The 27,382-nt window shown below is 39.9% G+C and overlaps 1 protein-coding gene across 2 annotated transcripts in view; it reads right to left on the bottom strand.

Annotated features, from left to right (window-relative positions):
* LOC126285372 (histone-lysine N-methyltransferase SETD1B) overlaps positions 1-27,382 on the bottom strand; it is a 189,714-nt gene that overhangs the window by 90,203 nt on the left and 72,129 nt on the right. For both annotated transcript variants that reach the window (XM_049984697.1, XM_049984698.1), the window contains exon 5: positions 5,398-6,749. In XM_049984697.1, coding sequence (XP_049840654.1) covers positions 5,398-6,749 — 1,352 coding nt within the window. The remainder of the gene's footprint in view (positions 1-5,397; positions 6,750-27,382) is intronic.

Raw genomic sequence — 27,382 nt, 5'->3', positions numbered from 1 at the left:
CAGGGCACACAGTGTTATGAGTAGGACCACCATCTTTCGACACTAAACATAGAAATAGCTACTCTGTCCAATCCACATAGCAGTTCACCTAAACTCTACCTAATGGAGCATATCACGGGCAGCATTGGGTACGATTTGCTCCCTGAATCCAGCTCCAAACAATGTACATTTACATCTACATTTATACTCCGCAAGCCACCCAACGGTGTGTGGCGGAGGACACTTTACGTGCCACTGTTATTACCTCCCTTTTCTGTTCCAGTCGCGTACGGTTCGCGGCAAGAACGACTGACTGAAAGCCTCCGTGCACGCTCGAATCTCTCTAATTTTACATTCGTGATCTCCTCTGGAGGTATAAGTAGGGGGAAGCAATATATTCGATACCTCACCCAGAAACGCACCCTCTCGAAACCTGGACAGCAAGCTACACAGCGATGCAGAGCGCCTCTCTTGCAGAGTCTGCCACTTGAGTTAGCTAAACATCTCCGTAATGCTATCATGGATACCAAATAACGCTGTGACGAAACGCGCCAGTCTTCTTTGGATCTTCTCTATCTGCTCCATCAACCTGATCTGGTATGGATCCAACACTGATGAGCAATACTCAAGTATAGGTCGAACGAGTGTTCTGTAAGCCACCTCCTTTGTTGATGGACTACATTTTCTAAGGACTCCCCCAATTAATCTCAACCTGGTACCTGCCTTACCAACAATTAATTCTATATGCTCATTCCACTTCAAATCGTTCCGCACGAATACTACCAGATATTTTACAGAAGTAACTGCTACCTGTGTTTGTTCCGCTATCATGTAATCATATAATAAAGGATCCTTCTTTCTATGTATTCGCAATACATTACATTTGTCTATGTTAAGGGTCAGTTGCCACTTGCAGCACCAAGTGCCTATCCGCTGCAGATCTTCCTGCATTTCGCTACAATTTTCTAATGCTGCAACTTCTCTGTATACTACAGCATCATCCGAGAAAAGCCGCATGGAACTTCTGACACCATCTACTAGTTCATATATATAGTGAAAAGCAATGGTCCCATAACACTCCCCTGCGGCACGCCAGAGGTTACTTTGACGTCTGTACACGTCTCTCCATCGATAACAACATGCTGTGTTCTGTTTGCGAAAAATTCTTCAATCCAGCCACACAGCTGGTCTGATATTCCATAGGCTCTCACTTTGTTTATCAGGCGACAGTGCGAAACTGTATCGAAAGCCTTCCGGAAGTCAAGGAAAATAGCATCTACCCGGGAGCCTGTATCTAATATTTTCTGGGTCTCATGAACAAATAAAGTGAGTTGGGTCTCACACGATTGCCGTTTCCGGAATCCATGTTGATTCCTACAGAGTAGATTCTGGGTTTCCAAAAACGACATGATACTCGAGCAAAAAACATGTTCTAAAATTCTACAACAGATCGACATCAGAGATATAGGTCTATAGTTTTGTGCATCTGCTCGACGACCCTTCTTGAAGACTGGGACTACCTGTGCTCTTTTCCAATCATTTTGAGCCTTCCATTCCTCTAGAGACTTGCAGTACATGGCTGTTAGAAGGGGGGGCAAGTTCTTTCGCGTACTCTGTGTAGAATCGAATTGGTATCCCGTCAGGTCCAGTGGACTTTCCTCTGTTGAGTGATTCCAGTTGCTTTTCTATTCCTTGGACACTCATTTCAATGTCAGCCATTTTTTCGTTTGTGCGAGGATTTAGAGAAGGGACTGTAGTGCAGTCTTCCTCTGTAAAACAGCTTTGGAAAAAGGTGTTTAGTATTTCATCTTTAAGCGTGTCATCCTCTGTTTCAATGCCATCATCATCCCGGAGTATCTGGATATGCTGTTTCGAGCCACTTACTGATTTAACGTAAGACCAGATCTTCCTAGGATTTTCTGTCAAGTGGGTACATAGAATTTTACTTTCGAATTCACTGAACGCTTCTCGCATAGCACTCCTTACGCTAACATCGTTTAGCTTCTGTTTATCTGAGAGGTTTTGGCTGTGTTTAAACTTGCAATGAAGCTCTCTCTGCTTTCGCAGTAGTTTCGTAACTTTGTTGTTGAGCCACGGTGGGTTTTTCCCGCCCCTCACAGTTTTACTCGGCGTGTACCTGTCTAAAACGCATTTTACGATTGCCTTGAACTTTTTCTATTAACACTCAACATTGTCAGTGTCAGAACAGAAATTTTCGTTTTGATCTGTTAGGTAGTCTGAAATATGCCTCCTATTTCTCTTGCTAAACAGATAAACCTTCCTCCCTTTTTTTTATATTCCTATTAACTTCCATATTCAGGGCTGCTGCAATGGCCTTATGATCACTGATTCCCTGTGCTGCACTTACAGAGTCGAAAAGAAAGGGGTCTGTTTGTTATCAGTAGGTCCAAGATGTTATCTCCACGAGTCAGTTCTCTGTTTAATTGCTCGAGGTGATTTTTGGATAGTGCACTCAGTATAATGTCACTCGATGCTCTGTCCCTACCACCCATCCTAAACATCTGAGTGTCCCAATCTATATCTGGTAAATTGAAATCTCCACCTAGACTATAACATACTGAGAAAATTTATGTGAAATGTATTCCAAATTTTCTCTCAGTTGTTCTGCCACTAATGCTGCTGAGTCGGGAGGTCAGTAAAAGGAGCCAATTATTAACCTGGTTAGGTTGTTGAGTGTAACCTCCACCCATAATAATTCACAGGAACTATCCACTTCTACTTCACTACAGGATAAACTACTACTAACAGCGATAAACACGCCACCGCCGTTCGCATGCAATCTATCCTTTCTAAACACCGTCTGCACCTTTGTAAAAATTTCGGCACAATTTATCCCTGGCTTCAGCCAGCTTTCTGCACCTATAATGATTTCAGCTTCTGTGCTTTCTGTCAGCGCTTGAAGTTCCGGTACTTTACCAATGCAGCTTCGACAGTTTACAATTACAATACTGATTGCTGCTTGGTCCCCGCATGCCCTGACTTTGCCCCGCACCCTGTGAGGCTGTTGCCATTTCTGTACTTGCCTGTGACCATCTAACCTAAAAAACCGCCCAGTCCACACCACACAACCCCTGCTACCCATGCAGCCGCTTGCTTCGTGTAGTGGACTCCTGACCTATCCAGCGGAACCCGAAACCCCACCACCCTATGGCGCAAGTCGAGGAATCTGCAGCCCACACGGTCGCAGAACCGTCTCAGCCTCTGATTCAGACCCTCCACTCGGCTCTGTACCAAAGGTCCGCAGTCAGTCCTGTCGACGATGCTGCAGATGGTGAGCTCTGCTTTCATCCCGCTAGTGAGACTGGCAGTCTTCACCAAATCAGATAGTCGCCGGAAGCCAGAGAGGATTTCCTCCGATCCATAGCGACACACATCACTGGTGCCGACATGAGCGACCACCTGCAGATGGGTGCACCCTGTACCCTTCATGGCATCCGGAAGGACCCTTTCCACATCTGGAATGACTCCCCCCAGTGTGCACACGGAGTGCACATTGGTTTTCTTCCCCTGTCTTGCTGCCATATCCCTAAGGGGCCCCATTACGCGCCTGACGTTTGGAGCTCCCAACTACCAGTAAGCCCACCCTCTGCGACCACCCAGATCTTGCAGACTGAGGGGCAACCTCTGGAACAGGACAAGCAGCCATGTCCGGCCGAAGATCAGTATCGGCCTGAGACAGAGCCTGAAACCAGTTCGTCAGACAAACTGGAGAGGCCTTCCATTCAGCCCTCCGGAATGTCTCTCGCCCCCTGCCACACCTCGAGACAACCTCCCACTCTACCACAGGTGAGGGATCAGCCTCAATGTGGGCAGTATCCCAGGCGGCCACAGTCGTACTCCGATAGGGAGATGCGTGGGACTAGCTGGCCGTCCCCGACAAACCCCCATCTGGACCCCCACAGTGATGCCCATTGGCAACAGCTTCAAGCTGTGTGACCAAAGCCAACACTGCCTGAAGCTGGGAGCGAAGGAATGCCAACTCAACCTGCATCCGAACACAGCAGTTGCAGTCCCTATCCATGCTAAAAACTGTTGTGCAAAGAACGTCTGAAATAATCTACGGAGAGCATAAACAAATCAACACAAAATTTACACGGTTATTAAAATACAAGATTGCCTAGTAAATGCAGTAATGCTGCTACTTGTGCACTTCTGGCACACTGCTCAGCGGCGGAAGGAGACTACGCGATTTTACACTATTCAGGTACTAAAACGCGATGCTACAACTCTCAAATATTATAATAAGCCCGAAATTTATGAATTAAACAATGCAAGTACCAAAAACACGCAAAGAAATTAAGAATTAAACTATCTAACAAACAAGTGAGCTAGGAGTATACGACTTTCTGCTGGCAGCTGCTTATCCAACGGCGGCAGGGAGCACACAATGTAATGATGATAACAGAACTTCAAGTAGCCAAAGAGATGGCTGGAAGCTACAAGCTGCATAAAGAGCCATTTAAACAGCCATCTGCCCACTAGTCTATGAAAAATAACAAAACTTGTGCATTGTCATCAGTAACGGATAATACAGGAACAGAACAACACAACCCTTCCACAATCTACGAACACAACAGGGCAAAAATATACTGACAGAAAAAGAAAGCTACAGTCTTTGCATTACCTGCTACACAATTGCATCGTCCCTTTCTGCTATTATTCTAATCATCTAACTCTGCTAGAATACGTTATAAAAGATGTAGGAGTTATAAGATAGCATGAAAAAGATTGTGGCTGCTACTAGACAGACTAATTTGTTTTGCCTTTTGATCTTTTGTAAAAACAGTACAATTAAATCTGCTTCTGTCATCTATGTACACCATACATTAGCCTACAAAAGACTGTCTTCCATTCACTCTGCAAAGGTATGAAAAAGACAATTAAAAATGTGAACAATTTTGCTCTCAGTATGTGACCTGGCATCACAGCTATCGAAACTTATGAGTATCTACACAAACTGGTGAATAATCTCATGTGACAACATATCAGTTCCTCCTTTATTTAGAAATGGAACATTGCCTTGTAGCAACTGAGTGTGATATCAGGGATATTGAAATTTCTAAAATTAAAATTATGTTACCTGAAAGGAGTAACCTCATGTAAATGATATACCTACAGTATCAAATTGCTATCTGAAAACCATTATTTGGAAAGGCAAGAGTAACAGCTGTTTGCATCTTTTCCTTTTTCCAGTGTGTTGTGCAGATATTTTGACAGATGATGTCAAATATAGATACACGTTTCTCTACTCCCTTCGCAGTTACAAAGAAGAAAAGTTAAAAATTCAATATAATAACTAATTTAAAAAAGTAGTAAATACTAATGACTGAATACCTAGGGTATTACAAAATACTTCAACAAAAAAAATTTAGCCATCATTAACAATACAGTTTTTACCTGGTCAATGCCAATCCGATGCCACTTCAGATATATTTCCTCCGACAAAAAAGGCGATGGAGGAACTGACAATGGCTCCTCTGCTTCTTCTGCAGACGGTAAATGATTATCATTTGAAGCTCGAGAAGAAGAGGATGGCCTGGGTACTGGTGCACAATCATCAGAGTCCGAATTGCTGGAAGACGGTACAAGGGATGAACCACTCAGTCTTTGAGACATACTCTGTCTCCTTTGCCTAGAACTGCCATGTTTGGAAGAACTACCAGAAGAACGCCGAGATGTGACTTTTGCTCCAGGCTTTGTTTCTTCTTCAGAGTCAGATCCTATACCTATCCTCAAAAAAGATGGAGCCATGCCACCTGCACCTTTTCCCTTAAGAAGCATTTCAATTCTGGTATCCAAATCCAACACTTTAGGTGCTTCTGGGCTTTTGTTGTCACTATGCCTATGCACCTTACCAGGCCCCTTGATTTTAGGCACCGGTAGCCTATCAGGTGAAAACACAACACCACGAACATCACCAGTCACTGGAGTCCAGGTTGGTGTTGCATTGGCAGGAGGGAGGGTAGTCACTGTGGCACCATTGCCTGCACCGTGCACTGGAACCTGTCGCAGAGCTGAAGAGGATGGTGGGGGATGTTCCCACCGAGGATGTACGTCACTCCACGTCCCCTGCCACTGTGTTTGTGGTTGTGTAGGTGGCGGTGGTAAATGATGAATAGGTGGAGGGGGAACATGTGTTGGAGGTGGCGGTATGGGTGGAGGGGGCTGGTGAAGTGGTGGTGGAACAAATTGCGGAGGTGGCTGTCGTGCAGTTGGTGGAGGAATCTGTGGATGATATGCTGGGTAATGTGACGCACTAGAACTTGGAGGTGGAGCTGCTGAGGAATAACGATGATTGTGATAGTCGTAAGTTGTTCCTGCTATTGCAGATGGTGTTGAATGGTTAGAACCTTGTACAACACCAGAGCTATTGTGATAACCAGCACTGCTGTAGCTTCTCTCAGAGTAAGTGTCACTCTGACCAGTCCCATAGTCACTAGTGCTTGAACCAGGAGTCGAATAATCTCTATGCCTATATGTATGATTTTCGATGCTGTAATCACTGCGAGTGTAAACGGAAGTTAGCTCCTTTTTCAACCCCAAAATTTCTTCCTTATCAGGCCACGGTCTCTCATGATCCTCTGAAGATAGGTCACGACCCAAACTCCCCTTTTTAATTAGTTTGTTCTTGATTAAGATATCATCCTTGTCCGTTGCACCACATGAAGACTCATCCAAATCAGTATTTGGTTCTTTCTCTGGCTTTTTTTCCGTTGTCTTCTCATCAAACAGCTTTCGGCACTCTTCTCCTGAAAACCAAAGTGAGTCACATGTACAGAAACTTTTAGGAGAGAACCATTCATATTTGTATAGTCTGTGTAAATACGTATGACATGTATGAAAGCATTAATGTTTAACCAACACACAAATTGATGTATTAAATAACTCTAAACAAGAAATTTATGTAATGTACAGGATCCAGATAACTTGGATTAAATACACAATTTTTGCAACATGAACTTTTAACAAGAGAGAGTTGTAAAACACAAATATCACAGTATGTCATAATATCAGTTCTTTACAGCAAGTGAGCTATCACATAATAAAGAAAAAAATGAGGCTACCGGGAAGATAGTATATCACACACAGGGGATGGGAGAGGGGAGTTAACATGAATCTGACCAGGCACGCTCTTGTAATGAAATGTGCAACAATACAAAAGCATAAATTGTGTGAGCTTTTTAGTAGTTTAAGGTATAAGCAAAACAAACCAGAAGAAGAAAATAGTAATAGTAGTAGTAATAATAATAATCATCATCTCAGCAGATTGACATGCAAACGTCAGAATTTGAAGAATTATATGCTGCCCCCAAAGGATAAACCTCAATTGGAAAGTTAATGGCTTGAAAGATCATAGGCAGAAGTAAAATGCCTAGTTATTGTCTGACACAACAACAATGCAGAAATATTAAATACCAATGAGCATGGAAACACAAGTAGTATAAGAAGTGAAAATTTATGCTCCATTAAAAATTTCTTCTGCCGTCTTCAATTTTTCAACAATTTACCCATCCGATTATTACATTAAGCCTACTTCTTCCTTAAGAGGAAATCTACAAACATGATACACAGTATGGAGCCAAAAGTGCTGCCAAAGAATACATTTATATAGCCTTCCATCTTCACTCAAATCCCAAACACGAAGACAGAAATAAACTGCAGCTGTGGACAATGTACACAGTATGTTTCGCCATGTAGTATCATATTAGCGCAACACCATAAAGGCACAAAAAAATTCTGTGTTTGCCGTATGGCCATACCAGAAACGTTTATTTCTACCTAAGAAAACATCGTATCTCCAAACTACACTACTGGCCATTGAAACTGCTACACCAAGAAGAAATGCAGATGATAAACAGATATTCATTGGACAAATATATTATACTAGAACTGACATGCGATTACATTTTCACACAATTTGGGTGCATAGATCCTGAGAAATCAGCACGCAGAACAACCACCTGTAGCCATAATAACGGCCTTGATACACCTGGGCATTGAGTCAAACAGAGCTTGGATGGCATGTACAGGTACAGCTGCCCATGCATTTTCAACACGATACCACAGTTCATCAAGAGTAGTGACTAGCTTATTGTGACAAGCCAGTTGCTTGGCCACCATTGACCAGATGTTTTCAATTGGTGAGAGATCTGGAGAATGTGCTGGCCAGGGCAGCAGTCAAACATTTTCTGTATCCAGAAAAGCCCGTACAGGACCTGCAACATGCGATCATGCATTATCTGCTGAAATGTAGGGTTTCGCAGGGATCGAATGAAGAGTAGAGCCACGGGTCATAACACATCTGAAATGTAACGTCCACTGTTCAAATGCCATCAATGCAAACAAGAGATGACCGAGACGTGTAACCAATGGCACCCCATACCATCACGCCGGGTGATATGCCACTATGGCAATGACGAATACACGCTTCCAATGTGTGTTCACCGCGATGTCACCAAACACGGATGTGACCATCATGGTGCTCTACACAGAACCTGAATTCGTTCAAATGACGTTTTGCCATTTGTGCACCCAGGTTCGTTGTTGAGTACACCATCGCAGGAGCTCCTGTCCGTGATGCAGTGTCAAGGGTAACCGCAGCCATGGTCTCCGAACTGATAGTCCATCTGCTGCAAACGTCATCAAACTGTTTGTGCAGATGGTTGTTGTCTTGCAAACGTCCACATCTGTTGACTCAGGGATCAAGACGTGGCTGCACGATCCATTACAGCCATGTGGATAAGATGCCTGTCATCTCGACTGCTAGTGATACGAGGCCATTGGGATCCAGTATGTCGTTCCGTATTACCCTCCTGAACCCACCCCACCGATTCCATATTCTGCGAACAGTCATTCGATCTCGACCAACGCAAGCAGCAATGTTGCGAAACGATAAACCGCAATTGCGATAGGCTACAATCCGGCCTTTATCAAAGCCGGAAATGTGATGGTACGCATTTCTCCTCCTTACTCATGGCATCACAACAATGTTTCGCCAGGGAATGTCGGTCAACTGCTGTTTGTGGATGAGAAATCGGTTGGAAACTTTCCTCATGTCAGCATGTTGTAGGTGTCACCACCGGCAACAACGTTGTGTGAATGATCTGAAAAGCAAATCATTTGCATATCACAGCATCTTCTTCCTGTCGGTTAAATTTCGTATCTATAGCACGTCATCTTCGGGGTGTAGCAATTTTAATGTCCGGTAGTGTATAATATATTTGTGAAGAAAATCTACAGCAATTGTTGAAGAAAAGCTAAATGTGAAATGAATTCTTGTCTTAATGTATCTAGAGTACTGGCTTGAGAACCATAACTTACAGTAACATTTGTGAAAACTGCGACATTAAAGAAGATAGATGCAACTGGAATACAACACAAGATCTACTTCATAACATTGAAATTTTTAAAATTACAGAATTATACATGATCTCTAATTTCAAGAATTCAATATGATAAAGACCACCATATTTTGAAACAACCGTCTCTGCATGTCATGTCACAAAATCGAAAAGGCCTACATTTCTGTGGTAGGTCCCTCCTGATGGTTTGTATGAAATTCAGCAAAGTAGCAACAATTGCTGTGTTATGGTACAGTGTCCTCATGAGGCAAAGTGTATGCTGTATACAGGGTGTTAGAAAAAGGTACGGCCAAACTTTCAGGAAACATTCCTCACACACAAATAAAGAAAAGATGTTATGTGGACATGTGTCCGGAAACGCTTAATTTCCATGTTAGAGCTCATTTTAGTTTCGTCAGTGTGTACAGTATTTCCTCGATTCACCGCTAGTTGGCGCAATTGAAGAAAGGTAATGTTGACTTCGGTGTTTGTGTTGACATGCGACTTATTGCTCTACAGTACTAGCATCAAGCACATCAGTACTTAGCATCAACAGGTTGGTGTTCATCACGAACTCATCATCATCCCACATTTGTATTTTGCCATGAGATTTACAACAGTATGAAGTAGTTATGGAAATATTTTGAAAATTTTCAATTATGTACTTTTTGTAAAAAAATTAAATCAAAATATTAATTACCATTTTGAAAAAGGATATTAATTAGAAGCTATGTTTTTTGTCTATGCTGCAAAATGACACCTTTCCCAGTTCTCTAGCTCAATTAGGGCAACTCCTAGGGCAATTTAAAAAAAGTCTGTTCACACATTTTTGGCCAGTTTTTGAAAAGTTTACTTGACCATATTTCAGAAATGGTTTGAGGTAAAAAATTGAAATTTGGTATTTTGCTTAGTTTCAGTAGCCACTATAACTAAACCAACTTTCAGCAAAATCTAAGAGGGTGAGGTAAAATTTTTATTTAAAATGTGCTAATTTGACACGGAATGACTCTGGCACGCATTTGTGCAATCACGTCATCAACACAGATTTTCTGTGAACATTTGGGCAGGCATTGTTGGTGATGTCTTGATTGGGCCCTATGTTCTTCCACCTATGCTCAATGGAGCACATTGTTATGATTTCATACGCGATACTCTACCTGTGATGCTAGAACATGTGCCTTTACAAGTACAACACAACATGTGGTTCATGCACTATGGAGCTCCTGCACATTTCAGTCAAAGTGTTTGTATGCTTCTCAACAACTGATTCGGTGACCGATGTATTGGTAGAGGTGGACCAATTCCATGGCCTCCACACTCTCCTGACCTGAACCCTCTGAACTCTCTTGTCTACGCAACCCCGGTACCAAATGTAGACTCTTCGCGCTCGTATCGTGGACGGCTGTGATACAATACGCCATTCTCCAGGACTTCATCAGCGCATCAGGGATTCCATGCGACGGAGGGTGGCTGCATGTATCCTCGCCAACGGAGGACATTTTGAACATTTCATGTAACAAAGTGCTTAAAGTAAATAAAATAGAAAGAAACTTCCACATGGGAAAAATATATTAAAAACAAAGATTCCAAGACTTACCAAGCGGGAAAGCGCCGGCAGACAGGCACATGAACAAAACACACAAACACACACACAGAATTACTAGCTTTCGCAACCGATGGTTGCTTCTTCAGGAAGGAGAGGGAAAGACGAAAGGATGTGGGTTTTAAGGGAGAGGGTAAGGAGTCATTCCAATCCCGGGAGTGGAAAGACTTCCCTTAGGGGAAAAAAAGGACAGGTGTACACTCGCGCGCACACACACACACACACACACACACACACACACACACACACACACACACACACACACATATCCATCCGTATGTGCGGAAAGTAAGCGTTTCCGGACACATGTCCACATAACATATTTTCTTTGTGTGTGAGGAATGTTTCCTGAAAGTTTGGCAGTACCTTTTTGTAACACACTGTATTAATAATGCTAGTTGTTGATGAAGTTCTCCATTGAGTGTGTTGTAGCCGTGGTTACCAGTATAATTTAATCTTTGCTTGTTCGGTACACTGGGGATTGGTAATTGTTGTGGTGTGAGTTAGTTGCAGTAGTTGTGCTCTCAGCCTGAATAGAGTGAGAGGAGCTCGGATAGTGCATTTGTTAGTACAGCTCGGTAGCGATCCATCGTTGCTGAAGTTTCAGTGTGGAATCAGTCAGTAGCAAATTGTGGCCTTTAGACTGAAATGCTGAATGTTATGAAACAAGTTGATGTTTACTGAATAAATTATAATTCATTACCCCTTAACAATCGATGTTCTCACTTTAAACAAGTCATAATAGTATCCCTGGAGGAGTCATTTAATGAGATTAGCTGCACGGAAAGTTTCTTGGAAAAGTAAGCAGAGACTACAACCTAATATAGCAGGCCTGGAGGTCATTATACAAGGAGACTGATGACGACGAAGTCGCATCCTGAAACAATCTTCAGATCCAATGCCTGATTACCAGCATCTATGTATGATGAGTGAATTAGACATTTTTAGCAGCGGCTCGACTTCCAAGCAACATAGAACAAGATTTTCAATGTTGAATGATAGGGAGTGAATAATTCCATTTTAATTATAATTTGTGTGTGCAGTATACTACTGAACAACAATATCTATTCAGAAAGACAATATTAACATAATTGATGGAGAGGACAGTGTTAATCAGGACAGTGGTGATATGGATATTGTTAATGAATCAGAGCTATGTGGTAGAATTCCAAATGTAGATGCCCCAGAAAGTGAAAATGCAAATCTGAATGTAAATGTTCAACCACATGAGGCAGCAACAGATAATAGTAGGGCTGAGCTATTAGGAAGAGAGATGTACTGATGCACTTTTTATAAAAAATGAACACTGGTTTGAACCAAAACTTTATGATCACGAGTGGAAGCAGAACAAAAAATTCAAACAATAAAGTAAAAAATCTTAGATCAAAAGCTGGTGAATTTCTGTAACGAGTTTCAGAGTCAGTTTAGTAATTTTGCTCTGGGACGTAGGAAATTACTTGATGAGAAACAATAGGAGGTCATGTACAAGGTTACAACGCAGTGCCAAAAGATCGAATCAGATGTAACTGAGCTAAAGAAACAACTCAACTCACAGACTACAGTGCAAAACAAGCTTCACTGAGCAGTGCTGTTACAATAATGAGATAGTTTTAGCTCAAACTGTGTGTGAGGAAAAGAATAAATCAGTCATTAAAGTAGTATCAGCTGGGCAAGAACAGTGATTCAATTTAGAATCAAAAATACACACTGGAAGACAGAATGAAGAAAATAAGAATATCCTGTGCCCCAGTAGATACAAACACTATCCAACACGAAACAGAAATGTTAATGCAAGAGAATCTTGGTACAGGTTGTTGTAAAAATTTTGTTATCAGTGTGCTTGGTCAAAGACAGTTTAAAGAATTTAACCCATATAAACAATTACAGCCCGGTGATTTAATGAAACAATTTTAAGGTGTACTTGCATGAATTCAGAATGAATCAGAAAAAAATCGATATTCATGTAAGACACATGAATGTGGGTGCTAGAACATGGGGAAACCACGTATCCGATCATTAGACTACACTTCCAGACCTCTAAAGTGTGTTTCTTCGCAAATACTGGCTGTGTGAGAAACAACGAAATAGAAAGGGGAAGTTATTTGCCACGTATAATTATGACTGACATGAGAGGTCGATGTGTGACTTTCTTCAAAAACACTGGGAGCACAATAGTTTTCTGGATGACCCTATTAATGATGACGATTAGATCATATTTTTGATAACGCATTTACTATGGACAGTAAGGGAACAGCTGATATCGCAAACATTCCACGATTTTGATGAGTTGTGATGAGGTGTTGATTGTTTAGAAGAAATAGATAATGAAGGAATGTTGAGGGGCTTAGATCGAAATTCGACACATCACAATCAACAGCTTCAGTGATATGATGTACCATGGCAAGATAATTACGGATATCAATTGTGGAACCAATAACGTGGCAATTAACAGTAACTTAATGATTTGTGAGGAGATGTACATTCGAAAAATTACTAGCATAATGTTGATCAAATTCGAAACAATGAGTGGAGAGAAAATAATTTTGGCACGCATAACCGGCAGACAGTAGATGATGGAAGAGTTTGGGATCATTCGTCACTCACAGATACAGATGACAGACAGCGACAACACACACTATCTCCGGTAAACTAGAAGTAGTTTTAGATGAGATCCGCTCCAGAACATCTGAGCAGTCTAAAGGGTCAAATAGGAGAATACAAATGATTAAATGTGCAACTTGTAGTGTAACTTTTTATCACACAGCACAAATGTTTATGTATAACTAAGCAAGTGGTCTATATGGCTTAAGGATTCCTTAGAACCACAAGAGATCGATTATCTCTGACTTGTGATATAATGACACTGTAAATATAATGTGGAACATTATGTATACAATGGACTGACTATTTCTGATTGAGAATTGCGGAGAGTAGGATCGCAGTGAAATTGAAATTAGCGGCACTGTTGTAAGCTGCCATCCTGAACATCGAATGTAATTTAGTAAACTGAGATAACATTTTATCTCACACAAGAGGATGATGTATACTGGAACGTAGCTAGGAAAATCATTTATGGAAAATTATAATTTTATGAATTGAAAAGGTATGTTCAGTTCTCTGGTTATTTTAATTTCTCCCTCGTTTGTGGTTCGGAATATGTTTTGGTGTGTCATAACTTGTATCCTGGGAAATCAGTACAGCCTGCACCACAGTCCTTTATGCTCTATTTTAAGAGATAAAATTCTGGACTTTATCAAAACTGATATACAACTTGGACACTGATCCCATGCTGCAGAGAGAGTACATTGTAACATCCAAGACGGCATCCCCATGGCATACGTTTGTGCCTCTGATTATTTTAAGAATTTTCAGAGTCGAGAATTGCCGGGATTCTGCAGAGCCACAGACATTTTAGCCATGGTTGAGTAATTAATTTTATATCTGGATGAGTGGGAGATAACTGTGTAAAAATATTGGGGAAGTGACTTCTGTCACTCAAATGTTTCCATTCAATTGCCCAAATATTATTCAGTCACACTAATTTAACCTCAAATTTCAGAAGGGAAGAGAAGTTGAACTGGCGATTGTTTAGGACAGGGCTCTGCGTATGATATTTGTGTGTATCTGTTTCATGCCACAACGGAACGAGTACTGCTGCTACGACATTAGGTACAGACTGCGCAGGTTCATCACATACGAATATCAGACCAGAAGGTCGTCGAAAGACAACATATAAAGGTAGAACCTCTAACAAATTATCTTTCTGCATCTTTTGTACCACAAACTTGGTTCTTGAAGTGAATAGAAGCGGAAAAGACTCTACTGCTGTTCTATGTAAAGGGTATTTTTCCATTTTCACTATCATTCTGTAAACAAACTTCTGCGGCAGTAGTTTGTGAGCTGCCATTATAATTTAATTATGTGTGAAGTAGTGACTCAATTTATTGTGTGTGTTAATAAGAAAAGTAGAATTTATGGAACTGTTGACAGCAATGACCTACAGCTGCTGCGCAGTATCTGGCTACATTCTCGACACCCACAATTGACCCGCTACTGCAATTATGCGAAAGCTTAGTTTGCAATCTGATAATGTGTCTCATATCGCGCAAGTGGTGTCAACCGTGAACAAGAGCAGAAAGGTGTAAAAATTCGTCATTCAGATGGTACAATCACAGTTAACCATAGCACAAGCGCAGTCTGAAATCCAGACACAGGCTGACTTAATTCTGCTGATCGTGCAAAACCAAAACAAAGTGCAAGAGATGATAGCTGATCTTAAAAGAAAGCAAGACGCCTTGTCGATGAGTTACACGAGTTGCACAGTCTCAGGACAAATTTCCGATAGAGACTGAAAAATAAGTGATACTGTCAATGAAATTAAGAATTGACAGAATCAGGCAGAAGAAACAGTTGCTAGCCTCGACAAAACAGTGCAAGATATTTCCTCAGGACAGGAAGATAAAATCAAAGAAAATTTTGAGGTACATAAGCATTGATTTTCAGAGGAGATCAATAACTGGGTAAAGGCAAAGAAACAGCAGCTGAATCTGGCGATTACAGAGGGTGTAATATATACTGCCTCAAACTTATCCTCAGATGAACGACTTCTAATCTTTTCTTAAAGAAATTCTCTTCTGGCAGTTAAGACTCAGCTAGGTTCTGACTTTGTGAAATGGGAGGAGTAAGTCAAGGAATGTGTTAAGATGACCAAAGGAAAGCCAGAAGAGTTTCATGGGGTGGTGCACAGTGGTAGCAAGGTATACAGGTATGAAGCTCCACGACCACAAACTAAGGGCGACACATCCAGTTATGGAAATCCAAATGTATATTTACCACAATATAGTCCCCCATATTGTCCACAAAAAACCACTACAGGGTAGTAGATGTATTCCACACCTAATATCAAACAGAAAATCCTCAAGTATTGACAATTTCAGATATTTCATTCTGGTAAGAGGATGATACATCCCACGGTTTCATGCAAAGCTTCAGGGGAGCTTTGCCAAGGAACTGGTCCTGATACACAGAAGACTAGCTCCATATCAGTCTACAGTCAAGGAGAAGGTGCACTATGAGCAACTGATGCAAGCAAATCTTGTATGACTTACAATGAACTTTAACAGGTACTGATCATGTGGAATCCAACAAATGTTGCACTAAGAAGTATTTTACACTGAACAATTGTCATTCAAGCTGGGACATTTAAGAAAATACTTCAAAAAATATCAATAAATGTCCCTACATGAACAATCCGTTACCACAATAGGATATAATGACAACATTAATAGCTAGATTACCATACAGTGTCAGAAACCAGCTAGTTAATGTGTCGGATGAAAATTTGGAGGAATTTTTATCTGGGTTAGATTCAATCGAACTGATTCAAGAAGACCTGAAGTCCATGTTAGGATCGAATAACACGTATAATAATGTGAACATTGGTGTGTATCACTCACTAAGTGGCTGTGGAAATAGCAGTAATGCACCAAGAACCAACTAAATGGATAAAACAAATGCAAGCAATGTACCAAATGGTAATCCAAATACTCGTCGGAAAAACAGTGGAAATGGTAGTGGCTTCCAACCATCCAGAAACAAATTTAATAGAGGTGATCGGATGTACAATCCAATCCAATCTAATAACAAACAATCATCAACAAACAAGTTTTGGAACAATTAGCTTTTTGCAACAGCAACAAGACAATCAGCCGCAGTCTTTGCCAGGACTTTGGCACATGCAGACACCAATAATTGTGGAGGTAACAGATGGCACAAATAGTGGCAGTGACGTGTGTCCAACAAGCTAATTGTGACCACCACAAGTCCCACATATGTTCCCAGGGATTCAAATAGGGGCTACGACCAGCAATTGCAGATGCTATGGTACAATCATGAAAAGGAATTATCAGACGAATTGTGTGAGGATATTTATCGATGTGACAAGGTTTATCCTTTCATGACTGTGTCTGAAAATCTTTGTTACAGTCGAAGGAATTCCAGTTGCTGTAACATTACACACAGCAGCTTCGGCTAATCTAATATAAAGTGCTGTGTTCCAAAAGCTATAGCGAAAAGCAAAACTATCAGTTTTGCCAGTAGAGAACTGTAGTATCATAGGAGCACTAAACACAAGATCCACAAGTGTCAGGATGCAGACAACTGAAAGTGAATTTGGGAAATGCAGCAATTACAAGCGCAAGTCTAATTGTTGAAAAATTGATAGTGGATTGTATCCTAGACACTAGTAGCATATGAAAGAGGAATGGAAGCATCAACTTCTCATCGGAGAAAGCAAAATTTTGGATTGACGGTTTTTTAATGGAGGTTGATTTAATACAGAAAGAAGGATTGCAGCCCGCTTAAGGTTGATCATCGCAAATAATAATGTTTTCCCTGAGCACAATAAAGTATCTACATTTTCAGGTCGAATAAGCAAGAAATTAAAGGAACCTATGCACCTCACTGATGAACAGAAAAATAAATTACCAAGCTTCTCATTGCCTCATTTGGTTGTTTTTGAGGAAAAACACGGAATTATCGAAGGATGTTTGTGTCGTCTTAATGTTATGCCATATAAGACATATGGTCATAGCTGCTACCCAGTTCCCTGGTGTCTTAAGAAACCTGTAGAAGAAGAAAATACGAACAACTTGCTTCACACATCAACCAAATTCACGCCTGCTTAACTGATGTTCAGAAGAAAGAAAAGAAATGGATGGGTAGATAAAATTCAAGACAGAAGATACTGACATACCTTGGGAAGAGAAAATTAGACAAGCTCTGGTTAATCTCACTGAGAAGGCCTCGGTTACAAAAAGGGAATATGACAGCAATGTCAAACGGATGCAGACATTTAGGATTGGCAGAAAGGTATTGCTGCAACAACATCCACGATTCTTATTGGTTTCCAAAAAGAATTGGAAATAGCACTTATTGCACACTGGATCATTCATAATTGTGAAGATTCTAAACCACGGTGCATATTTATTGGTGTATCCAAAAAGTTTATGACTTAAAGAACTGTATCCTCATCAAGATACTAAGATATATCATGTGAAGTGACTAATCATGTGAAAAGGACTGATATGACTAAAGTCATAGTGATTACGAATTTCATAGTAAGGAGTGATGGATTATGATTAAATTACGCCTTGCGTAGTGAGTAGTTCAGAGAAGTAATGATAGTGTTTATCTCGTAAATCAAATTAATTCATTATTTTTAGGAAGAATGTGTGTGTGTGTGTGTGTGTGTGTGTGTGTGTGTGTGTGTGTGTGTGTCTCTGTGTGTCTGTGTGTGTGTGTGTGTGTGTGTGTGTGTGTGTGTGTGTGTGTGTGTGCACGCATGTCTACATTTTTAGGGTTGTGTGATGTTCAATTTTAATCATTTAAGTTTTGATTTAGGTTGTGTCTGTGTGTTTTATCCCCTCAGTTTCATGCATTATAAGTTACTCTTGGGTGTGCAAGGAAATGTACTTGAACTGACTGAACTTACCCAAAGGACATTTTAGGGACTTGCAGGAATCATTGATAACAAAATGTTAAATTTTGCTACTTTCTTGCCACTTGGCGTAGTTGCAAACTGGTTGGCATGTGAGGTGTAGATTGGGATTGGTTCGATGGTTCCTAGCCCTAATGAATTTTAATTTCAGGAAGATGAAATCATTTTTTATATATGTTTGTGTGATTTATTTGATTTCAAATGACCATGAATGTAAGAGCAATTAATTTAGCTATCTGCTCTAAAGCGAGTTCAGATTCAGACATGATCTGAAAAGAAATTGACAATGCACAACAAGGCATAGGAGTTTAAGAAAGAAATGTAAGATGAAAGCCTAGAAATGTTGCGAAGGCAAGGTGATTTATAATCTTCGTAGCAAGCATATCGTAGGTGGAATAGTCACTTTGGGTACACAAAAAATTTGTCTTGTCTTACTATGAAGGATGATAATGTGATACTGATGCACAGAGAGGATTCCTAAAATGAAGAATGATCTTTCTTGAATATCAGCTCATAAGAAAACTTCATATATGTCGAGTTATGTGGTTAGAAAGGTAGTAGATGATCTGAAACTTCATATAGTCAAAGAACACCTGAATGTAATGAATTGATCATGAGCAGTAATTTACTTTGGAAGGACTTATTTAAAATAGATAAAATCTATTGCTATGCAGTGGACAATGCAGTGGCTCATACCTCTTCATGAAGGATCCGATTGAGAAATTTGCTACTAATCCATTCTTTTGCTATGCGCAAAGTAAAGATCTCCAACTGATCCAGTGTTTAAAATTGTTTCATGTCCTATCAGTCTGGTCTGGTGCTGTGAGGTTTGAGATCATCCCTCTTTCCTACAACCTGGTTGCTGATTCCCACAAGATTCATCCTATATCAACCTCCAACAGTTACAGTCAGCCTCCAGAATCCAGCCATCCATCTGTCGATTGACTCTATCCAGCTTCATCAACCTTCATTGAATCTGTCTATTGAAGTCAACAGATTGTTAGTGTTGTTTTAAACACAAAAACTGTAGTTTATTCCCCATCAATAATATGACCATTCAAACACTTTGCACAAAGAAATTAATTAACATTTTAAAATGTCCAAATTGATTGTACATGCTATTTTAGTTCACTCCTTTCTGTGTGTAGTTCTCAAAATTTTAATATCCATCTTATCTATATATTTTGTATAGGTCACGGCTGTAGGTCTATATTCCCGAGTTTTCCGTGGTTTACCTCTGAAATAAAGCTCCCTAATGGGTAGACCTGAATTTATTATGATCTTCCATTGCTGTGTGGTGGAATGAGACATAAATCTGTCCAAATATGAAAGTCAGCAACCTTGAACCAAATGATGTAGTTTTGTAAACCTGTGCTAAAATAAAGGAAGTTCGTAAAAAATTTGCTAAGGTACCAAAATTTCATCTGTTTGCAAATGAACATGGTTAATAATTATTCACTCTTAGTAAGTTAATAATATTGGACAACCTTTGTTTAATTGGTAGCAACCACATTTAATTGGCATTTAAAGTTTGTTGCTCCCAAGAGGGGCATTTGCTGTATAACATTTTATCAAATAGCACAAATGTTTATGTATAACCGAGCAAGTGATTTGTATCGCTCAAGTAACCCTTACGACTGCAAGAGATGGATTGTCTCTGAGTACATCATTGCACCCATGACAGTTTCCTCATACTGTAAGACTGCAGCTCTGATTATTTCAAGAATTTTCAGAGTCAACAATCGCCAAAACTCTGCAGAGCCACGGAGATGTTACTCCAGGCGGAGTAAATAATTTTATACCTGGAAGAGTGGAAGATATTGAATAAAAATATTGGGGAAGCAACTTCTCTTGCCCAAAAGTTTATATTTAAGTACTTACATATCATTCAGTTAAATAAATTTTAACTTCAACATTCACAGTGGGAGGGAAGTTAAAAAGTGAAGATATTAGGGCTGAACTATTGATAGAAGATACACACAGTATAAATGAAGTGTTGAATACAGTGATTGAACTTAGTGTAAGTGGTTCGAAAATTACAACAATTTTAGATTCTGGTAGTAATACTACAATGATCTCTAAAAGTTTGTATTAACAGCTTCATAAAAGAGAAGATGTACCTGTTTCCACTGTCAACAGTGCACATCTCATTATGGCAACTGGGTGCGGAAGTTGTGCTGTTACTGGACCGGCACTCATTACATGCAAGATTGTAGACAGATACTTCGACATGGTCATACTGATTCTTTATTCTTTGAATGTGGACTGGATTTTTGGCAATGATTGGCTGGCAGAAAGAAGATGTAAAACTGATTACAGAAGATAATGTTTGTGTGTTTGTGATGGGGATGCTGAATTGGAGGTAAATGTCATCAGTTTAGTAGAAGAAAAGGAGAACTGGATTAGAATGATTGAGAAGAAAACAAATGATGAAATTGAAGTACAAGTATATATGAAAGACAATGTGTCCAGAGAAAAGGAAGAAATAGTTTGAGATTTCATGTCAAAAATTAGGGAGAAAATAAATGACAAGTAACTTCCCTGCTTCTTATGCAAAAGAATTACAAGAAGTTTTACATATGCATGAAAAAAAAATTTTCAAGCAAACCAGAACCAGACATGCCAACTTTCATAAGTGAAAAATCAGGAGAATTTTAGTGGTGTACTATTGTAAATTACAACACATCCCTGACGATTAAAGTTGCAATAATTCAATAACTGTAACAACTCAATTACATTTGCTTTATTATTTACATATAACTACTAAATAATGGACATACCTGAGCCTTCTGACTTTATAATTTATCATTCAACATGCTGAACAATATGAATGATGAGCTCTGCAGGTTTCTTTGGATTCACACACATTCAAATTTAGGGGGACATCCCCTAACTTGGCAACACTGCCTTTTAGACACAACAATGCTAATCACTTTCCTTGGAACAACTATCGACTACTCCTTGTCCATGATAACTTTACGATTGCGCTGGTGCTAAAAGAAGCAGAGGAATTCGGCACTAGTTGAAAGATATTCATTTGTCTCCAAACGCTGCCAACGATAAGTTCCTGACTTCCTTGTAGATATGAAGCGTGAGCTACGCCTACTGCCGCTCCTGACAGCCACCACATGAATCTTCCAAGTTAACATAGACAACTAGCAGCCATACGTTGTCATCCACCAATATATCAAAGGCGCAAAAGTATTGAAACTGCTCTGAAAATTGGGAGATCGGTCTTCACTGTCGGGAGATTGGGAGGAAGAAAGAAAAATCGGGAGAGTTGGCACGTCTGCAGAACTAATAAGAGGATGTAATTACTGATTTTCCATTGCAAAGTGAATTGACTGCAGAAGAAAAACAACAGATAGTCCCAAAGCAAAGGAGGAACATGGCATTGGCAATTAGACACAGCCATTTAGTGAAACCTGTTGTGAATAAATTTTAAATCATCAGTATCAAAGGAAGAAATTAATAAATTTTTACATTACTATCTGGGATCATTTATAATTCAGAGAATAGTAAAACCCAACTCTGTTGAATTAGAAAAACTTAATGGTAAAAAATAATTTGGATTTCATCATGCTGAAAACATAATGTATGTTGTGAATTACAGGAAATGACTGTTTATGACTTAATGGTTTTATCTTATTTATCAATCTTTTATGGACACAAAGTGGATTGTTTTGATGATGATAAAATTACTTTCTCTTGGTAATGTTGTGGTGTAGTAACAATCAGACTCTCAGCAACTCCAATATTTCTTTAATTAAGGTTACATTTTATTCTCTTCTGCTCTTTCTTTTTGACTGGGGCTCTTCTTTCATGACCAGTTTCAAACTGTAACTTTAAGTTGCCATAATTTCTGGGTAAAATTAATTCTTGAGATCCAGGGATATGCGGAGGTTACGGAGTCCTCACTTGGCAGAGAGAGAGAGAGAGAGAGAGAGAGAGAGAGAGAGAGAGAGAGAGAGAGAGAGAGAGAGAGAGAGAGAGAGTGAGTGTGTGTGTGTATTGCAGAAGTTCTCCCTTGAGAGTGTCGTAGCTGAGGTTGCCAGTAGAAGTTAATCTTTGCTTGTTGACAATGCGCTGGAGATCAGTTACTCTTGTGGTGTGAATTAGTTTCAGTTTGGCTCTCGGCCTGAACAGATTGAGCCAAGCTTGGATAGTGCAATTGTCAGCACTGCTCGGAAGCAATTGGTCTTTGCTGAAGTTTTAGTGTGGAAGCGATCAGTAGCAAATTGTGGCTAGTATATTGAAATGCTGAATGTTATGAAACATGTTAATGTTTATTGAGTGTTTGAATAAATTATAATTCATGACCCCTTAACAATTAAAGTTCTAACTTGAAACAGTCATCACAGTACCCCTGGACGAAATATTTAATGAGATTAGCTGTACGGAAAGTCTGTTGGAAAAGTAAGGAGAGACTGTGGCGAAATGCAGTGGGCCAAGAGGAATACCGACAGGAGTGTTATAGGTGTAACCCCATGAGAAACTAGTAACCAACTGGCCACACTGATAAAGTGACACACCACACTGCAAGCCAGAGAAGCAATAGTACTTATCATTCTTAAAAGATTTGTACATTCCTAATGACATGTGCCAGAGTAATGTCCTCCTGAACTAATGCATGCAGAGTTGTCTAACAGAAAGATAGTATCCCCAACTTTTAACAATCTCCATCTTATAGCTGCTGAGGTACAGATTGTCTCAACAACTAAAGAGAGATGATAATATGTATCCAATGGTGTCTCAAAACATCTCATCTCATTACGTATTTATCCACTACACCAAGCTATTCCAGCTCGTGCATTCATCTGATGAGCTGGGGAGTGCTCACTTGCACATTGAGGCACCATCTCTCAGCTGAGGGGAAGTGGTGTACAAGTAAAGTAGCCAGTCTGACATGACACCCCAAGGAACTGCAACTGCACATCAAACTCTGCCCTCTTCATGACTGTTTTTTCTGTGCACAACTAACAAATGATTCTTCCCCCCCCCCCCCCCCCCCCCAACAGATTTTTTCAAAGATAATTGCTCTTATATCATGTTTGCTGCAGTTATGCACAGCATACTCTGCATTGTAGGGTCCTGAAGAAATAATCTTTCTATTTATCCTCTTCATTGCGGACAACAGTTATTCACAACAATATACTGATTCAAACATGCACTTAATCCCAGCTGCATTCCTATATAGCCTGGGGTATGTTTCTGTCTGTAGCACTGAAACAAAGCCAAACATCTGTAGTACCTGTCCTTCAGCAACACTGAAATTCCTAAAACAGTTAGTTGCAATTCCATTAGAGGTGGTACACCATGAGGTACAGCTGAAAAAGGAGTACTGAATACGTGCAATTACTTCTCTCAGAAGTTCAGTTTCTGTGGACCACAACTCAAAATTATTTATTATGTGATTAATGATATATTTACAATTTACAAAGACGAAATCAGCATAAAAATGTAGAGAACCAAAATGAGTGAAGAATGCGAGATTTCCATCCCCCTCTGCCTCTCAAATAAACGGAGTTGATTTCTGAATACCCTAATTTCGTCATGCATGTGTAATATCAACACAGCTTTCCTCTGCAGTGATACATTCCATGTATTTAGGAGGCATAGTTATATCAGCCTGAAAATCAAGGATGGATATCCATTTCAGTCTCTGAGCCACGGAATTTCTTCTCCTTTCATATCTAGAAACATACCATTTTCCATACAAACTGGGGAAGAGGAGGAGATGAACAGAGAGAGGGGGTAGGAGATGGGTTGCGAGGGGGGGGGGGGGGGGGGGGAGGAGGAGATAGACAGATCGGGGGGGGTGGGGGGGTAGGTAGACAGAGTCCACCCAACTAGTGACACGTTGAGCAGCAGATATTACATTTTTCTGCTGTATTAATTTCAATGGAGTGTTTTCTGACCTGTCTCACATTTTGCACAGTTGCATCAGCACTTTCAGTCCTCCCTAAAATGGGGCAGGGGGTGAGATTTGGTAGGTGGAAGGTATGGCCATGCATGAAAAAAGTATAAGTTCATTTCATTTGCCACAGGAAAAAAGCTCAGTGTTCCCGCAATGTAAACGGTATTCTTTCTACTAATTATCTCACGGATCATAATAATGTAACCGACAAATATCAGGAAAGAGAGTGGACTAACTGGACATAAAAATCTGTAAGAGAACTGTATTACAAAAGCAAACAAATGATATTTCACCAACACACAACACCTCCCACAAGGATGCTATGGCAATAGGAAACCTGAAAGGTCTGCAGTATGAATTGTTGGAATATTCCCAGACATGGCAAGTGCCCTCAGATTTCTACTATTACCATATCCAAGGAAATTAGTGGCTGAAAAACTTTTCAAGTCCAATGTAGAGGCTATGGCAGCTGTAGAGTAGTATTTTGCATATTTTCTGGATTGTAAAATGTAACTTCCATGACTGGAAAAAGGCACTTATTAAAATATTCCTAGCTACTATGCTGTGGCCATATGGATTCACTGTTGAGACCCAATGTTTTGCCCCTTCTGTGGTGGACATCTGCAAGGAGGAGTTCATAGCTTTTTCAAAGGTTTGATACACACCCTGGCTCATTACTTACTGAAGTAAAATTCCATTACCACGTGTTCTTGCACAGAGGTGTGATGTCTTGTGTTTTGAGTACAAGTGCAATTGCCCGCTGTCAATTACCGTTGTCTACTATTGCTATCACCCCATGGTGGAAGATTGGTACACATTATCTTAAGCATCAGAATCCACATACCATTTAGTTTCACAGCCCCCCTCCATTCACTTAAAATTTTTATTCTGTTTAGTAATCTCTATGGCTTCTCTGTATAGCCTTTCATAGTTTCCTCTTGTGGCTCCCAGTATTGGAATCTTATCTAATTGAATCTGGTCGTCCCCTGATGGCAAAGCATGTTCTGCATCAGCTGACCTGTCACTTTGTCCCTTTCTATGGTTGTTCTTGTGTTCTAGTTTTTTTTAGCCATTCTGTTAGAAGTACTTCCTTTCAAGAATGTCATAACACTCTTTTTATCTCAATACTCCTAAATATCCATTGTTTTGCAAAACATAGGAAAGATATTCCAGTTCTGCATCTCGCAGCTCTAGTTCACTATGTTCTTTGCTCTACCTGCCAACATTTTTAAAACACGTCACTTTTGTTGTGGGTTCTGTTCGAGCACAGCACACTGACAAATATGTTCAATTCAATTCCGCTATCACCTAGACTTTATAGGTTGCTGAAAGTCCATTAAGAAAATCTTCCACTGGGACCTATAGTAAGTGCCACTGATTCACCCACCCATTGGATTGCCAATTACATGAGGACTTTGTTGTGACCATATGTGGCAAGAAACCCATCCAACTATGGTATAACAACAGGAACATTTTAATACGTGTGAGACCTTCAGCAGTCACACTTCCCAAGTACTGAATCTGCCTACTAGAAAAACATAAGATACAATGTGATGACATTAAGGGGAATATAACTGCATTTTATCTTAAAAACTCATTCTTCCACCTCAAGGCTGAGAATGTTTTTCCTTGCCTTCACAACAGCAAGTGGGAAAGTTGACCTATATGGTCGATGGCATACTTCTTGGTATACAGACAAGTCGTTATTTCCATTTTTGTATAATATTTAGATGACGGACCCAAAAATCTTTTCTGGATGCTGTGAGTTATGACGTTATTTGTACTCACTGCCTGGACTCCAGTCAGAACTAAAGAAAACAACTGGATCAGTCCTCAAAATATTGTACATAAATTGAAACAATTCAACTGTATGTCCAGAGGTACACCATTAATCAATTGTGCTCATAAAACCAGAGAGATAACTTTGGCATACAGGAATTCATTCTCAATACCCTTCATCCCTTTCTACATTCTGAATCCAAAATTTATTATAAGGTTATATAATCTTCAATTTGGAATCTGGTGGCAGTTGATGCGGAAATGTTTAGTAATGAACAGCCCACATAGATGGAAGACAATGACAGAAGAATTTGGGAGCAATAATGATCCATAAATCAGTGAAGAGTACAGAACAAGTAGGTACTTCAAGTCATCTCCATACCTTTCAAACTATCATTCACTTCTTCCACAAAATATCGTGCAAACTGTCAGACATCTGCAACTTGCTGCCATCATATTTTGGTATAGAGACTTTTGGTCATCGTCACATGAATACAGACGAAATTGCATTGAGCTTCCATTTTTAAGACCTGCCGGCACGTGCTTGGTGTACCCAGTTGACATTGCCACGTGGTGCTTGACTGGACGTTTCTGCTGCAAGTGCAACATGCCCTCTGTGGTCAAAGTTCACCTCATCGATATCAATCATTTTCACAAGGTAAAATCACAGAATGATGCCAGTCACATAGAGCACAAAGTTTTTCTATGACAGAATTCCATGCAGAATTTAAATGGAAACTACTGTCCCACTTGATAAGGGATTTAGACAGACTTGTTTCCATTGGTGCATTGATGCTGGAGCTCCTAAAGGTTGATGTATGAGCCACAACTTTTGTTTCAATTAATTTCATCACATGATGAGCAGAAATTTAGTGTTCAGTGATAACAAACTTAATGGCTTGGAGGAAGTGAGTATACTGCTGAGGGTTAGTTTCAAGGTCACTTTTTAATATTTTTCTTGGATAACTCGACAGCAGTGGGTTATAACAAGAAATTTTCACAATAAAAAATGAAATTACATTTCCTATAAAAAAAATGTGCTATTCATTTCTTCACCTAGGATTAACAGTTTTCACTATGGAAGAAGGGAAAAAATCACATTATCAAAAATGGTGTTTTAATGGTATAAAATTAATGTTTACTGTTAAAAGGTGGGGGGGGGGGGGGGTTGTTAAGAATAAATATTAACTGTGTATACCACATCTAAGTGCTGGAAAGGTGTATTAAATTGTTTTCTGTGAGTG

This window comes from Schistocerca gregaria, chromosome 8, assembly GCF_023897955.1.
Source record: "Schistocerca gregaria isolate iqSchGreg1 chromosome 8, iqSchGreg1.2, whole genome shotgun sequence".
Lineage (NCBI taxonomy): Eukaryota > Metazoa > Arthropoda > Insecta > Orthoptera > Acrididae > Schistocerca > Schistocerca gregaria.
The sequence above is the reverse complement of the archived record's forward strand: the minus strand, read 5'-3'. Positions and strand labels throughout refer to the sequence as shown.